At 40.5% G+C, this 16,651-nt stretch overlaps 1 protein-coding gene across 1 annotated transcript; it reads left to right on the top strand.

Annotated features, from left to right (window-relative positions):
- The first annotated feature begins 400 nt into the window (after positions 1-400).
- Positions 401-1,597, top strand: LOC149143824 (uncharacterized). Its single transcript, XM_089451952.1, has one exon. The coding sequence runs from the start codon at positions 401-403 to the stop codon at positions 1,595-1,597; it is 1,197 nt and encodes a 398-aa protein (XP_089308078.1).
- Positions 1,598-16,651: the final 15,054 nt, after the last annotated feature.

Below are 16,651 nucleotides of genomic sequence, written 5' to 3'. Positions count from 1 at the left end.
GGTCTCTTGGAATAGTAGGGGGTTGGGTTCTGCTTTAAAACTCAACGCAACAAGAGACCTAATAAAGTAGGAACAACCTGATATCTTAATGATTCAAGAGACCAAAATTAGCAACCAAGAGATTCAAAACTTGATAGCATCACAAAAAAATTATGAGGGAATAGCTATAGACTCCAACGGGGCCTTAGGAGGCATTGGCACGTTGTGGAACAAATGGAAATGGGAACTTGTCAGCCAAAAACTTAACAACAGTTGGGTCAGGACAAATCTAACAAATAAGAACACAAATGTCAAATATACCGTTATAAACATCTACTCTCCAAATCATTATAGAGACAAAGCTCTATGCTGGGAGTCATTAAAAGAAGAGGTACAAGATGTTCAGATAAATAATCTAGTCATGGGAGGCGACCTAAATCTGATACGAAATATAGAGGAGAAGCTGGGAGGTAACTACTTCGGTGACCCTACAAGAGTAGCCTTGGAGGAAATTATTGTAGAACATAAGTTGCTTGATATCCCTCCAAGCAATGGGAAATTCACATGGAGTAACAAAAGAATGAGTGCCCATAACATAAAGGAAAGGCTTGATAGAATTTTGATCCAGGAGGATATAGCAGCAAGTATTTCGTCCATCAAAAGCAAAATAGTGCATGCTTCTGGTTCTGACCATAAGCCGGTTTTTCTCATTTTGGACAAGTGGGAGAATCAGGGCCTGATCCCATTCAAATATAGCAAAATTTGGGACAGCAAGGAATGCTTTGGGAATATAATAAAAGAAAGGTGGGACGCAGAGGTGCTGGGCTCCCCACAGTATGTGTGGGAAACCAAGCTAAAAAATGTGAGAGAAAAAATAAAAATATGGGCCAGAGAAGAAGCTATCAGGGATAAGCAAAAAAAAAAGCTGCAAGAGAAACTAGAAAAGTGGAATAAAGAAAAAGAAAGTCAACAAGTTACTGAACAAGACAACGCCCATGAAAAAGAAATGTTTTTGGCTCTCTACAAGCAAAATAGACACGAAGAGGAGGAACTCAGGCAAAAGTCTAGATGTCTTTGGATTCAAGCAGGGGACAAGAACACTGCCTTTTTTCACAATAACCTCAAGCTTAGAAGAGTGGGCAATCAAATTGACAAAATCCAAGTGGAAGGACAGGAAATAAAGGGAAGAGAAGAAATAAAAGAGGCAGCACATAATTACTATAAAAACCTCCTCACAGCTGGGGAGCAGCAAGTGGATAGCGTTGATTTTCTCCAGCAAATTAGCAACAAAGTTAGTGATCAGCAAAACAGCGAGCTTGAGAAGGAGGTTTCAACGGAGGAAATAAGGGAGGCAATTTGGAGCATGCACCCAGAAAAAGCTCCAGGCCCAGATGGGTTCACCATTGCTTTCTACAAGAACCATTGGGAGACAATTAAAAAAGACCTGGTCCGTATGATTAAGAATGTCTTCAAAAAACACAAAGTGGGAGAAAACACCAAAACCTCTCATTTGGCCCTCATCCCCAAAGAGCCAAACCCTATCTCCTTCGATAGATTCAGACCAATCTCCCTCTGCAACTCCTCATATAAAATCATCACAAAGATATTGGCAAACTGATTAAAAAAAATCCTGCCTTGTATCATCTCGGAAAACCAAGGGGGCTTCATCCCAAAAAGGAAAATAACAGATAATGTGATCTTCATTCAAGAAGCCATTCATAGCAGCATCCAAAACAAAGAAAGAGGTATGGTCATAAAGCTGGATATGGCTAACGCTTTTGATAGAGTTTGTCATCGCTTTCTTGTTGCAGCTCTACAAAAGTTTGGCATTTCCCCCAAGTTTATTGGGATCATTGAAGCATGCATCTCCAAACCGTGGATTGCAACGCTGATTAATGGAAGGCCCAGAAGATACTTTTGCAACACTAGAGGTTTGAGACAGGGATGCCCGCTCTCCCCCTTTCTTTACATCATTATGGCGGAAACGCTTAGTATACAGCTGGAAAATCAGAGAATAAGAAGGGAAATCATGGGTATCAGAATAGCTCGAGGGGTTAAAGAAATAAACCATTCGCTTTTCGTTGATGACACTCTTCTAATTGGGGGTGCCTCTAGTATTATTGCTAGAAGGTTCAAAAAGGTGTTAGATGACTTCCTAGCTGCCTCTGGAGGTCCTTTGAACAATAAAAAATGTAGAATATACACTTGGAATGTGCCAAACAATATTATGCAAAGGATCTCCCAAATCATGGAAGTCTCGGTTCAGCAAAAATGGGGTCATTTCATATACTTGGGGTTACCATTGGCCAAAGATGGGATCAAGACAGAGATTTGGAACAAACAAATCGAGAAAGTGAGGGGGAAAATTCAAAGTTGGGGGATGATGTGGTTAAATTTGGTTGGCAGAACCATCTTAATCAAAGCTCTTCTCTCGGCTTTTCCAATTTACCAGTATGCAATAACTTTGGCTCCAGCTAGCATACATAAGAAAATGGAGCTTATTATCAGAGGCTTCCTTTGGCAGGGTGGGAAGCAAGACTCCAAAAAGTTCAGTCTGGTTCGTTGGGATCAAGTGACACTTCCCTTCGAAAGTGGAGGCATTTCCATCCGCCTCCCAAGCTTAACAAACAAGGCTCTTGGTATCAAGCTTGTTTGGCGCATGTTGAATGGGTGGGATCAATGGTGGGGTGAAGCCTTGGCTAGGAAATATCTCAATGGTCAGAGGTCCATGCTACTTAACGAGCTGATCCTTGATCGTCCATGCACCCAAGTCTGGAAGCTTATAAAAAAAACTATTCCTCACATCAAAGATCAAATCTCAAAAAATCCTGGGAATGGAGAAAACACTTCCATTTGGAATGACAGAATTATGGGGGCAGCACCCTTAAAAAGAAATCACAACTTGAGAGACCTCCAAGATTGGATGGAGGAGAAGGGCATATCCTCCTTATTCTCTATCTCGGAGTGGGATCAGAACAGATGGACTGCTTGGAGAAAGCTTCTTCTCCCATACCGCCTTTCTGCTCAGTGGGAAGAGTTGAAGGCTCTGCTTTATGGTTTAGCTCCAATAAATAAAAAGAGTATGGACAGTTATATTTGGGACCCAAGCGGAGGAACTTACACCGTCAAATCAGGATACAATTTCCTCCGAAACCACAGCAACTATGAAAATTGGAGTCTTTGGCCAGCTGTTTGGAAGAATGAATGCCTTCCCAAAATCAAGTTTTTTGCTTGGACCTTGCTGAAAGGCAGGATACTTACAACAGAGAATTTGAGGAAAAAAGGCATTTATGGGCCCTCAATGTGCGTTCTCTGCCAAGAAGAAGAAGAGAGCACCCAACGTCTCTTCTTGAATTGTGTTATAGCTAGACACTGCTGGAAGCAAATTATCAGTCCCCTCGATTTGAATATTGACTCAATTGAGCAGCTGTCGCCTTTAAATAAGAACTGGGCACATAGCTACCCTTATGCTAAGAAAGATAAGGTTGCCATTATGCGAGTTTGGAAGTGTCTCCCCTCCACCCTATGCTGGCACATCTGGCTGGCAAGAAATAAATGCATCTTCAAGGGTAAAAATCCTAGCTTAGGTTCTATTCTAGCCAAGACTTGGGCCCAAATTGCGGAAATGATCAGCGCTAAAGGAGTGTCACACGCAAATCAAACCAGTTGGCAGCAAGCAGAAAAGGACTAGTACAACAAAGTCCTCATGGATGGCTCAGCTAGGAATCAAATTCCAAAGACAACCGGAAGAAACCATAAAAATTGGAAGCTATGGGGCAATGAAAGGGAAATAGAGGGGTGGATCAAAAAACAAAGAAGCTACATTCTCTTCTTTGATGGAGCCTCAACGAACAACCCCGGAAGAGTTGGGGCAGGTGGGTTAATTCTGGATCAGCAAGGCAAAACAGTATCCACTTATGAATGGGGGTTGGGGACTCTATCAAATAACAGGGCAGAGGCTTATGGTCTGCTTATGGGCACCAACATCCTCACAAAGCTTCAGGCGAAAGACCCAATCATCATTGGCGACTCTGCAATTATAATAGCTGCAATGGAAGCAGGAAGAGATTTCAAAAATCAAGCCTTAAATAAAATTAAGCAAAGAATCAAGGATAATGTTAATCTGCTAGGAAAAGTTGTCTACAAGCATGTGTTAAGAGCTCATAATCAAGCTGCAGATGCTCTCGCCAACAAGGCGGTGGACAGAGGGGTAGGGATAGCTAGGGAAAATTAGGATGTCTATGACAAACCAATCCCATAATCAGTCCCCGACGGTGGACTGGCCTAACAATCAAGGCATGGTAAACTATAACAATCAAATTAAAAAAGGGGCTATCGGTACCATGCAGATTCAGAAGGAGATTCTCCTTCACATGCCTGACATGAAAAACATAGTAAATCTGCCTTGTGCAGCGCAGAATATCTCCTCTGAGCAGAATCGTAGGCATCGTATTGTGCTGATGGATAATTCCCACCTTCAAGATAAGACCACAGTCGGTATATGTCTCTTCATGTATAGGGGCATTCATGTTGATTTGAATTGTCATGATCCCACTGCTAGGATGGTTCACGAGGAGTTACACACCATCGATTATAAGAACTAGTTCGGGACCAAGTCTCCACATCAAAAGATTCAACTCAACAACGATAATGGAAGGCTTCTCTATCTCTATGTGTGTCGTGTTCGCAAGTTCAGGAGTCGCAGATGGTTTCTGTGGAGGAACACCATGTTGGCATTATGATTTAAGTGTTGTCCTTGATGGCAACTCACTCAGAGGTTGGTACAGGTGATGGCAACTTAATCAGAAGACAGATCTCAGTACAGCATGCCAAGGAAGCTCATACACGCCGTTTCGTTAAGCCCAAGTCGCGTGTACACGCTAGTTCGATTCAGAAAAAGCGCGTGCATGTGGAAAGATTCCTTTGGTCCATGGTGGTTAGTCCTTGGAAGTTGTGCCTATGATTTCGGATCATTATGTCTCAACGGGCGTGTCGATCCCTAGTTTTAAAGTTGATGGTATTGTGTTACTATGGTTTTGGCTCTTGGTATTGAGAAAGGCCTAAGGCTATATAAGGAGAAGAAGATCATTAGGCAAAATCATCTTTCGACAAGGCTTGAATATCTAAGAGAGAAAGAGATCTGATATGCAGGGTTCGGGTTGCTTGATATGAGCTAAGGAGAAATCACATCGGCGGATGGAAGACTAGATCTAAGGACAAATCGGGATCTAATGGTTTGAAATGCTCTATTATGATATGGTTGATTATGCGTATTTCTAGATCTGCATACTGTCGCAATATTATGTTCTGGATCTAACTGATGTCTGGTACAGCTGCAAGTTGAGAGAATCTATTTTTAGATCTGTACGCAGGTTGGCTTAAGTAAAAACGCGTGTACACGCGGGTTTCGCTCATTGAAGTAGCGTATATCTCTTAAAGCTTATTTTTGGGTTTTGCAGTTGGATCTGACTGTTATTGCAGAGTTCTGTAGACTGCTCTGGGTTCTGGTATCTGGTGATTGACAGGGTTCAGTGGTTCAGTGATTCAAAGTTTGATAATTCTAGTATTGGTTGTTTTATGCTTCATGGATCTGTTATGAAAGTTGAATGAATTGGGTTCTACGGATTGAATGATGTGCTTCAGGAATATCCAGTCTGAAAATGTATGAAAAGTGATACCTGAAAGAAAGAAGATTGTAGGCCAGCACCTACGTACTAGTATCTTGGCTAGTACAAGAGCAAAGGGGGTTGGAGCTCCCTTCCAAGGAAGTTTGGAGAACGAGAGAAGGTTGTAGCCTTCTGCAGGTTGTAGCCTGCGTACTGGTACAAGGCTGCACCAGTACAAAATATTGTAAACTGAAGTTTCTTATTAAAGAAAGATAGAGACAACTTGCAGCAGGTGGTTTTCACCCACATTGGGTTTCCACCTTATATCTTGGTGTTCATGTGTGTGGTTTTTTGATCTGTTCTGTTATACTGCACCTGCTTACTGTTAATGAGGTGAATAATGTCCTGATGAACTTAACTGAAGAATAAGCTAACTAAATTATGAGTTTTCTTCTTATACGCTGTTTTACTTAACCACAGTAGCATGTACACGCTGGTTCACCTAACTGAAGTAGCGTATATGTTTCTGAGCATTGAAAAGTTTGATTGATCTGATAATACTGATTCACCCCCCCTCTCAGTATTATTTCCAACAATTGGTATCAGAGCAGGTCCTTCAGAGAAGCTTGATCGCTTGAAGGTAGATCATTCATCATGAGCAGCTACGAGAAAGAAGCATCAATCAGGCCACCGATTTTTGATGGGACAAATTTCAATTATTGGAAGGTAAGAGTTACTGCATATCTTCAATCTCTTGGTACAGAATTTTGGAACATTGTAGAAACAGGCTATGCTTTTCCTTCAGCTACTCCTACAGATCCAGCTGAGAAAAAGAAGTATGAAACAAATGCAAAAGCAGTCAGTACTCTATTAGGAAGTATATCTCAAACAGAATTCATGAAGGTCATGCACTTCAAATCAGCAAAAGAAATATGGGACAAAATGATCACTAGCTATGAAGGAGATGAACAGGTAAAGCAAGCTAAACTTCAAACTCTCAGGATTCAATATGAGACTCTCAAGATGTATAATGATGAAAGTGTGGCTAATTATTTTCTTCGGGTAGATGAGATTGTTAATTGTATGAAAAATTTGGGTGAAGAAATAAGAGAAACTATAGTAGTTCAAAAGATTCTAAGATCATTATCCCCCAAGTTTGAATCTAAAGTATCTGCAATAGAAGAAAAAGAAAATCTCCGTGTTCTCACTATGTCTCAGCTACATGGAATTCTAACCGCTTATGAAATGAGAAAGGGAGGTCCATCTGACAGAAGGGAAGCTGCTTTTAAGGCATCAGGAAAAGAAGATTACTATGAAGCAAGCCATGTTCCAGAAGAAGAGGAAGAAGAATCAAATTTTGTCAGAAATCTTCAAAGGGGTTCTGGAAGGTTCAGAGGTAAGCTACCTTTCAAATGCTTTGCTTGTGGGAGAGTAGGTCATTATGCTGCAAAATGTCCTTATAAGGATAAAGGAAAAGAACCTGCTAGATGGAACAAGAAACAAAGTGCAAATAAGAAAAGCTACTACACCCATGAAGATAGTGATGGCTTATCAAACAGTGATGAAAAGGAACAAGGTAATAAATATAAGCTGTTAATGGCATTTGAAGATGATGATTATGAGGATGCTGTACATGTGGATAATCTCTATAATGAAATCACTAGACTCAAGAGAGGCATAGAAGAAAAGAATGTGATCATTGATACTTTGCAATTTCAGATTGATGAAAAGGAAAAACATCTTGAAAAACTAGAAGGTGAAATTGTTGGTCTCAGAAAAGAAATTGAGAAAACAAAAGCTATTAATCTTAAATTTGTCAAAGGATCTGAAACTTTGGATGAGATTATCAGTGTGCAGCGGTCTCCTCTAAACAAGACAGGTTTGGGCTATAATGGAGAAACCTCTCAAGCATCCACCTCAAAAAGTTATCTTGATGCAGCAAGAAGAAATGAGCGGAAGAACAATGAAGATAATCAGGTAAAGCAGGGACGAATTACAAACAGAAACTATCAGGGACAATCCTCCTTAAGGATGAACAAAAGCTACAACCAACCACAGGTAAAATCTTCTCAGTTTGGCTCAAGAATAGATGAAAATAGAAATTACAATCAGTTGGCTGGTAGATTCAATAACCGCAGAAGCTTCTTCAATGGACAATGCTTTTCTTGCCACAACTTTGGTCACAAAGCAGCTCAATGTGTTGCATATAAAACAATCATGACTAGGGAAGCTCAAAAACAAAGAAGTATGACAGGGATTACAAAAAGGACCTATAACAACTTTTCGGTTCTTGAAAATGAAGTTGAATGTTCTATTTGCAATAATTTTGGTCATAAAGACTCTGAATGCAGGAGCAGGTTTCAGGAGAAAAAGGAACAAGCCACAAGCACCAAAACATGGAGAATAAAGGAACCTCAAACAGAAAGATGTGGGATAGCATTTTATGCAGAAGGACAGGAAAATCTATGGTACATTGACAGTGGATGTTCGAAACATATGACAGGTGATAAAGAAAAACTTGAATCTTATTCTACTTTAGAAAAGGGAAAGAAAGTTTCTTTTGGAAATGATACTCCTGCAACTATAAAAGGAAAAGGTATTGCTCCTTTGAAAGAAAAGGTCAAGGCTGGAAATGTTTTATATGTTGATGGATTGAAGCATAATCTTCTAAGTGTCAGCCAGATGTGTGATAAAAAAACCGAGGTTATTTTTAGATCGAATGGATGTCTTGTTCGTGATCTTGATACAGGAAAAACAGTTCTCAAGGGCAAAAGAACTCCAAATAATCTGTACATATTTGAAGAAGGACAACAACAATGCTATCTTAGCAAGGATGAAGAGCACTGGTTATGGCATCGAAGGTTGGGACATCTAAGTTTCTCACAAATAAGGAAAGCATGCAAATATCAGGCAGTTCGCGATCTTCCAGATATCAAAATTCCAGACAACACCATATGCAAATCTTGTCAGTTTGGAAAGCAAACCAGAACTAACTTTCCAGAGAAGGAAGGATCAGCTAGCTTGCCTCTTGAGCTAGTCCATACAGATGTATGTGGTCCATTTAGGAAAAGGACACCTCGAGGAGAAGAATATCTGATATTATTCATTGATGATTTCTCAAGGTTTGTTTGGTTAGGGCTTATGAAGCACAAAGATGAAGCATTCGAAAAATTCAAATCCTTCAAAGCATTGGCTGAAAATGAATCAGGACACAAAATTAAGTGCCTCAGATCTGACAGAGGTGGGGAGTTCACATCAAATGAATTTTTCGATTTCTGCGATGAACATGGGATAAGAAGAGAATTCTCTACAGCTAGAACTCCTCAACAAAATGGGGTTGTGGAAAGAATGAACAGAACTATCCAACAAATGGCTCATGCTATGCTCGATGAATCAGGTACTCCTGCAACCTTCTGGGGTGAAGCTGCACATGCTGCTGTTATTATTCTTAACAAAACAAATGTCCGAGTAAACAGCACTCAAACACCTCATGAGCTTTGGAGTGGTAAAACTCCTTCCGTGAAGCACTTCAAAATCTTTGGGAGCAAATGTTATATCAAGAATACTGATGAGCAACTTGGCAAACTTGAACCTAGAGCAGATGAGGGCATTCTTCTTGGTTATTCTCCACATAGCAAAGCATACAAGTGCTACAATAAAAGACTTGGCAGAATTGTTGACAGTATTGATATAGTGGTTGATGAGAAGGGATATATTCCTAGGCAAGTTCATCATGAAGATATTGAAGAAGATGAAGGTTACTCTCAAAGGCGAAATAATGAAGAAGAAGAACCTCAAGAAGAAGAAGAATCTCAAGAAGAACCAGAGGAGCAGACAAGAATAGAAGAGAAGACTCCATCCAGATATGTCCAAAAGAATCATCCAGAAACTCAGATTGTGGGGCAGAAAGAAACAGGAGTACAAACAAGAAGGACACTTGCAGAAGCTTCAAGCTACTTGGCACTACTCTCCTCCATTGAACCACAAAATGTGAAAGAGGCATGCAAAGATGAATGTTGGGTCAAAGCAATGGATGAAGAACTTGAGCAAATCGAAAAGAACAACACTTGGGAATTAGTTCCTAGACCAAAAGATAAGAATGTAATAGGAACAAAATGGGTCTTCAAGAATAAATTAAATGAAAATGGAGAAGTAATTAGAAACAAGGCCAGACTTGTTTGTAAAGGGTATGCACAGCAAGAAGGAATAGATTTTGAAGAGACCTTTGCTCCTGTGGCAAGACTAGAGGCCATCCGAATGTTCCTTGCTCTCTCAAGCTTTCAAAATTTCAAGGTATTTCAAATGGACGTGAAATCAGCCTTCCTGAATGGAGACTTAGAAGAAGAAGTATATATTGAGCAGCCAGATGGTTTCATTCTTGGGAATGACCCAAACCTTGTATGTAGATTGAAAAAGGCACTCTATGGACTCAAACAAGCTCCAAGGGCTTGGTACTATCGGTTGGACAAATATCTTCACCAACAAGGCTTTTCAAAAGGATCAGCAGATAGCAATCTCTATATAAAAGTTGAAAATAACAAATTGCTAATTCTTGTTGTTTATGTAGATGATATTATTTTTGGCAGCAATGAAGAGACCATGAGTCAAAACTTTGCCTTGGTTATGCAGAAAGAATTCGAAATGTCACTTCTTGGAGAATTGACATATTTTCTTGGATTGCAAATCCAACAAAATGAAGGAGGTATCTTCTTGTCTCAAACCAAATACCTCAAGCAGATCTTGAAGAAGTATGGCATGGAAGAGTCAAAGCCAGTATGTACACCCATGGTTACAGGATGCAGCCTCAGTGCAAATGATGAATCAGCAGCAGTTCACCAACCCACTTATAGATCCATGATTGGGAGTTTGCTTTATTTGACAGGTACTCGACCAGATATTACACATGCAGTAGGAATGGTTGGAAGATTTCAAGCCAACCCAAAGGAAACTCATCTTCAGGCAGTCAAAAGAATCTTCAAATATCTTCAAGGGACCCAAAACTATGGCTTATGGTATCCTAGAAATACAGATCTCACTCTTCATGCTTACACAGATGCAGATTGGGCTGGAAGTGTGGATGATAGGAAAAGCACAAGTGGAGGTGCTTTCTTCATGGGTTCCAGATTAGTATCTTGGTTCAGCAAGAAACAAAGTTCGATTGCCTTATCTACAGCTGAAGCAGAATATGTGGCTGCAGCATCTTGTTGCACACAACTTCTTTGGATGATGCAGACCTTGCAGGACTTTCAAATCACTTGCACTCCACCTGTCTCTATCTTATGTGATAATACAAGTGCAATCAGCATTTCAAAGAATCCAGTCATGCACTCAAAGACCAAGCACATACCAATCAAGTACCATTTTCTTCGGGAACAAGTGCTTGAGCAGAAGGTCAAGTTGGAGTATGTTCCTTCTAAGGAGCAAGTTGCTGATATTCTCACAAAACCACTGCCCAGGGAAACTTTTGAATATCTCAGACAAAAGCTGGGAGTAGTTGATGCTTCATCCTGTTGTTGAAGTTTGTTTGTTCTACAGAAAAGTTGGTATACGCAGGTTACGGAAGGGATATGCGCGTATACACGCGGTTTCATGATGGGTAAGTCGCGTATATGTTGGACGCTTGTTTCAGAAAGTATATCCGCGTACATACGCTGTTTTAGACAGGAAAAATCGCGTATATGAAGTTCTAAACAGCAAGGGCAAACTCTGGAGTTCTGAACAGCAATGGGAATGTCAGAATTCTTCAGGCACAGTTTCAGGGAGTGCAACAGGCACAGGTTCAGGGGGAGCAGCTTAAAAGTCTCATAAAGCATTGTTGGCATTCAGATGTTTTGGTTGTTGGTTTCAGGAGAAGGAGCTCAGAAAGAAATCCTGGTTGCTGATCTAACAAGATGTTTATCAGATGCTGCTGGTGCCTTTCCTAAGTCTTGGTCTAGATCTGTTGTCTCTATGTCATGTATCTCTCTTGTCATATTTCTTTTATGGTGTCAAGGTCATGTAACGGCCTATGTTGGTTTCCCCACTATGCCTGGGATGAATGCTGTAATATAATTGGTTGTTTCTGATTTGTCCCCTCTTGGTAGGGAGTATGGATGTATGTATTGAGTCTTTTGGTGATAGGACGGTCCCTTATGGTGTATAAGTCTTGGTTCTTGTTGAAGAACATCTTTTGCAGATCTGGCCTACTGTCAGGGGGAGCACGAGTCAGCACAGCCAAGCAGAGGTATCAGCATGTCCTCAGGGGGAGCACAGCCCTTTGCCCTTGATGTCAAAGGGGGAGAGTGACTTGGTGTGGTGGTTGCCATCAAGTCCAAAGGGGGAGATTGTTGGCATTATGATTTAAGTGTTGTCCTTGATGGCAACTCACTCAGAGGTTGGTACAGGTGATGGCAACTTAATCAGAAGACAGATCTCAGTACAGCATGCCAAGGAAGCTCATACACGCCGTTTCGTTAAGCCCAAGTCGCGTGTACACGCTAGTTCGATTCAGAAAAAGCGCGTGTATGTGGAAAGATTCCTTTGGTCCATGGTGGTTAGTCCTTGGAAGTTGTGCCTATGATTTCGGATCATTATGTCTCGACGGGCGTGTCGATCCCTGGTTTTAAAGTTGATGGTATTGTGTTACTATGGTTTTGGCTCTTGGTATTGAGAAAGGCCTAAGGCTATATAAGGAGAAGAAGATCATTAGGCAAAATCATCTTTCGACAAGGCTTGAATATCTAAGAGAGAAAGAGATCTGATATGCAGGGTTCGGGTTGCTTGATATGAGCTAAGGAGAAATCACATCGGCGGATGGAAGACTAGATCTAAGGACAAATCGGGATCTAATGGTTTGAAATGCTCTATTATGATATGGTTGATTATGCGTATTTCTAGATCTGCATACTGTCGCAATATTATGTTCTGGATCTAACTGATGTCTGGTACAGCTGCAAGTTGAGAGAATCTATTTTTAGATCTGTACGCAGGTTGGCTTAAGTAAAAACGCGTGTACACGCGGGTTTCGCTCATTGAAGTAGCGTATATCTCTTAAAGCTTATTTTTGGGTTTTGCAGTTGGATCTGACTGTTATTGCAGAGTTCTGTAGACTGCTCTGGGTTCTGGTATCTGGTGATTGACAGGGTTCAGTGGTTCAGTGATTCAAAGTTTGATAATTCTAGTATTGGTTGTTTTATGCTTCATGGATCTGTTATGAAAGTTGAATGAATTGGGTTCTACAGATTGAATGATGTGCTTCAGGAATATCCAGTCTGAAAATGTATGAAAAGTGATACCTGAAAGAAAGAAGATTGTAGGCCAGCACCTACGTACTAGTATCTTGGCTAGTACAAGAGCAAAGGGGGTTGGAGCTCCCTTCCAAGGAAGTTTGGAGAACGAGAGAAGGTTGTAGCCTTCTGCAGGTTGTAGCCTGCGTACTGGTACAAGGCTGCACCAGTACAAAATATTGTAAACTGAAGTTTCTTATTAAAGAAAGATAGAGACAACTTGCAGCAGGTGGTTTTCACCCACATTGGGTTTCCACCTTATATCTTGGTGTTCATGTGTGTGGTTTTTTGATCTGTTCTGTTATACTGCACCTGCTTACTGTTAATGAGGTGAATAATGTCCTGATGAACTTAACTGAAGAATAAGCTAACTAAATTATGAGTTTTCTTCTTATACGCTGTTTTACTTAACCACAGTAGCGTGTACACGCTGGTTCACCTAACTGAAGTAGCGTATATGTTTCTGAGCATTGAAAAGTTTGATTGATCTGATAATACTGATTCACCCCCCCTCTCAGTATTATTTCCAACACACCAGCATCCTCTCTTCCCAGAGTGTGGGTAGAGGTAAATTTGTTCTGTTTTACTTAAGGGTTTGCATTTATTCGGCTAACCTCCTTTTTGCTCCTGTGTTTTCACTCAGCATTGTTTTCAGGGTGTCTCAGGCATATATAGTTGTGTTTCGTTTCTTCCTTTGGCCCAGTTCTTTTACTCGCCCTCCGCAGTATTCTTCCCAGCCTCCCCATCATTCCATCTCCTCTCTTCTTGGCTGGACTGTGGATTTTAGAAGACACAGTGACCACTTCCTCTGGCTTCCCCTCTATTGCAGCCTCGTTTTTTCCCCCATCAGCTCCTCCATTTGCTGGCAACAGTCACAGCACATCTTTTGTGATTTCCTGAACCTTAAGAATCTCTCGGGCATCCTCAGACTCTTGAAGCAGGGTGATAATACTGTAACAAATCTGAGAACAGCTACCTCTCAGTCAAACACGATTAGAAGGCTACAGCACCAGAACAATAATCAGGAAAGCATCCCTATTGTCACCAAAATGTCTAGCAACCCACTAGAGAAGGTTGAGAACAATGACAGCCGTGTGCTTTGTCGAGAAAATTTTTTTATGATCGGGTGTTTCATCAAAACTCTCAACAAACTCTGGGCTGAGATGGAGAACGAGAATAAATCCAAGAAAAAAAGGTTTGAGAAGCAGAAAGCTGAGATTGAAGGGCTCAAGGACAAATGCCAGCATCTAGAAGAAGCTGTGAGCTACATTAAGACTCTGAACCAAAGCGATCAGGGCGAAACTTCGACCAGACTCAGCAACAAGAAGGACAAGCTTCCTGAGGACTCGGTCAACCAGTTCTGGTGATCTCATTGCCTTTTTTTCTATGCTCTGTAAATTTTGCCTGCTGTTAGGACAGTTTGTTCACCAATATGGTTATCTTCTCTTTCAATTTCTAAGAAACAAGACTGGTGACACAGAGGATGGGACTGCGCTCCCCTTTTGCACCTCCCTCACAGATCTTCCACTCTCTATATGTACTGGGACCCTGTCCCTCCACTGATGTTTTATAATATAACAGTATCCGACCATGTTAAAATAATAATAATAATAATAATTGCCACCATTGACAATTCTCAAACAATCTCTGTGATAAACAAAACTTTCACGTGTCAATGGAAATGTGAAAATATTATCAAATTGTTCATGTGACCTATAGTGTTGCAACATAATTTCATCATTGTTAATCAACTCTCTGATAAAATGATATTTACCATCAATATGCATGGTCCTCTTGTCAAAAACAAAATTTTTTGATAATTCAATCGCTGATGTGTTGTCGCAAAAAATAGTTGTCGTTCCTTCTTGGTCATGGCGAAGATACCTCAACATCCTTTTCATCCAAACTACCTGACACGCTGTTGTTGTTGCGGCGACATATTCATCTTGTGTTGTTGACAATGAAACTATCGGTTGCATCTTGGAAGCCCATGAAATGGCTCCGGAACCTAAATGAAAAACATATCATGACGTGCTCTTTCTGTCATCAACACTTCCTGCCCAATCACTGTTAGTGTAACCAACTAGCGTAAAATCATCTGTTGTTGTGTACAAAATGCCATACTGTTTTGTCCCATTGACATACTTTAGAATCCTTTTCGCTGCTTGCCAATGTTTTTCCTTGTGTGTCTCCATGAACCTTGACACCAAAATCACTGCATACATTATATCCGGCCTAGTCGCGGTCAAATACATCAAGCTACCTATCATACTTTTGTATAATGTTGGATTGACATTGCTGCTGTAATATTCTTTGCTCAACTTCAACCCCATGATAGTTGGAGTTGGTGTAGGCTTTCTATTCTGCATTTTAAACCTCTCCAAAATGTATGCTACATACTTTTCTTGAGAAATAAAAATACCATTTTCTGTTTACTTCACTTCTATGCCCAAAAAATACCTTAACAACCCAAGTGAGTCATTTCAAATTCATTCTTCATGACTTGTTTGAAATCAGCAGTGAGGAAATCATCACTTCCTGTAAAAATCAAATCATCTATATATAAAATGACAATAAGAATCTTACCATCGCTCCCTTTGATGTAGAGAGTAGGCTCACCGTCACATTTGTCAAAACCATTGTCCAACAAGTAGGCATCTATCCTGCTATACCATGCATGCGGTGCTTGCTTCAACCCATAAAGAGCTTTCCTCAACTGATACACTTTGTCTTCTTGGCCTTCTACCTCATAACCAGGCGATTGTGCAACATACACTTCCTCTTTCAGCACTCTATTTAAGAACATTGATTTTACGTCCATTTGATACACTTTCCATTTATGTTGCGCGACAATCGCCACAACTGTATGCACTATCTCCATCCTCACGACTGGCATGAACGTCTCCGCATAATCTCTTCCATGTTGCTGCTTGTATCCTTTGACAACTAGCCTTGCTTTGTGTCTTTCAATCTTTCCGTCAACATTTCTCTTGGTCTTATAGACCCACTTCACTCCAATGACTTGTTTTCCTTGCAGCAAGTCCACTAACTCCCATGTGTCATTATTTTCTATTGCTTCTATTTCTTCATCCATTGCCGCAACCCATTTTTCTTCTTTGACTGCATCTTCAAAATGGATTGGGTCATTTATATGACAAAATAATGCAAATAAGGAATTCAAACCAGCACTGCTATCAACCTCATCTTGCTCATAAATTTCATTTAAATTTTGAATTTTGGTCTTCTTGTGCTTGTTGAATATGGGCTTGACATGTCACTTGGTGTTGTGCTTTGCGGCATGCTTGGAGAAGCACTTTCTTGACTGTGTGACACTGTCATATTATTTGTTGATGGTGTTCCTTACTTCTTTCTTTGTTGCATTTGAATAGGAGTAGAGGGAGTCACTGTTCAAGAATTGTTTGTTGCTGTCAATTCCTCTTTGTCCACATGTGGTATACATGCTTTCACATTCACTGTTTTCTCTAAACCTCCATCCCATGCTTCCTCTTCTATGAAATGCACATCTCTGTTGATTATGACCTTCTTGGTTGATGGATAGTAGAGCTTGTATGTTTTGGATTCATCACTATATCCAACAAATATACATTTCTCTCCCTTGTTGTCCAACTTCTTCCTCAACTCATCTGAGACAAGTGCATATTCCACACAACCAAAGACTCTCATGTGTGTGACATTATGCTTTCTTCCACTCCATGCCTCTTTAGGAAATACGTTCTGGACGCTTTTGGTTGGACATCTATTCAAGATATATGTTGCACATACGACAACTTCAACCCAATA

The sequence above is a fragment of the Pinus tabuliformis genome, chromosome X (genome assembly GCF_031772625.1).
Source record: "Pinus tabuliformis cultivar Carrire ecotype Pingquan chromosome X, CPIR1, whole genome shotgun sequence".
Taxonomy (NCBI): domain Eukaryota; kingdom Viridiplantae; phylum Streptophyta; class Pinopsida; order Pinales; family Pinaceae; genus Pinus; species Pinus tabuliformis.
This window is presented reverse-complemented; position numbering and strand designations above follow the sequence as displayed.

Coding starts and splice junctions, on each gene's coding strand:
- LOC149143824 (XM_089451952.1), top strand. CDS start 401: ATGGGAGGCGACCTAAATCTGATACGAAATATAGAGGAGAAGCTGGGA.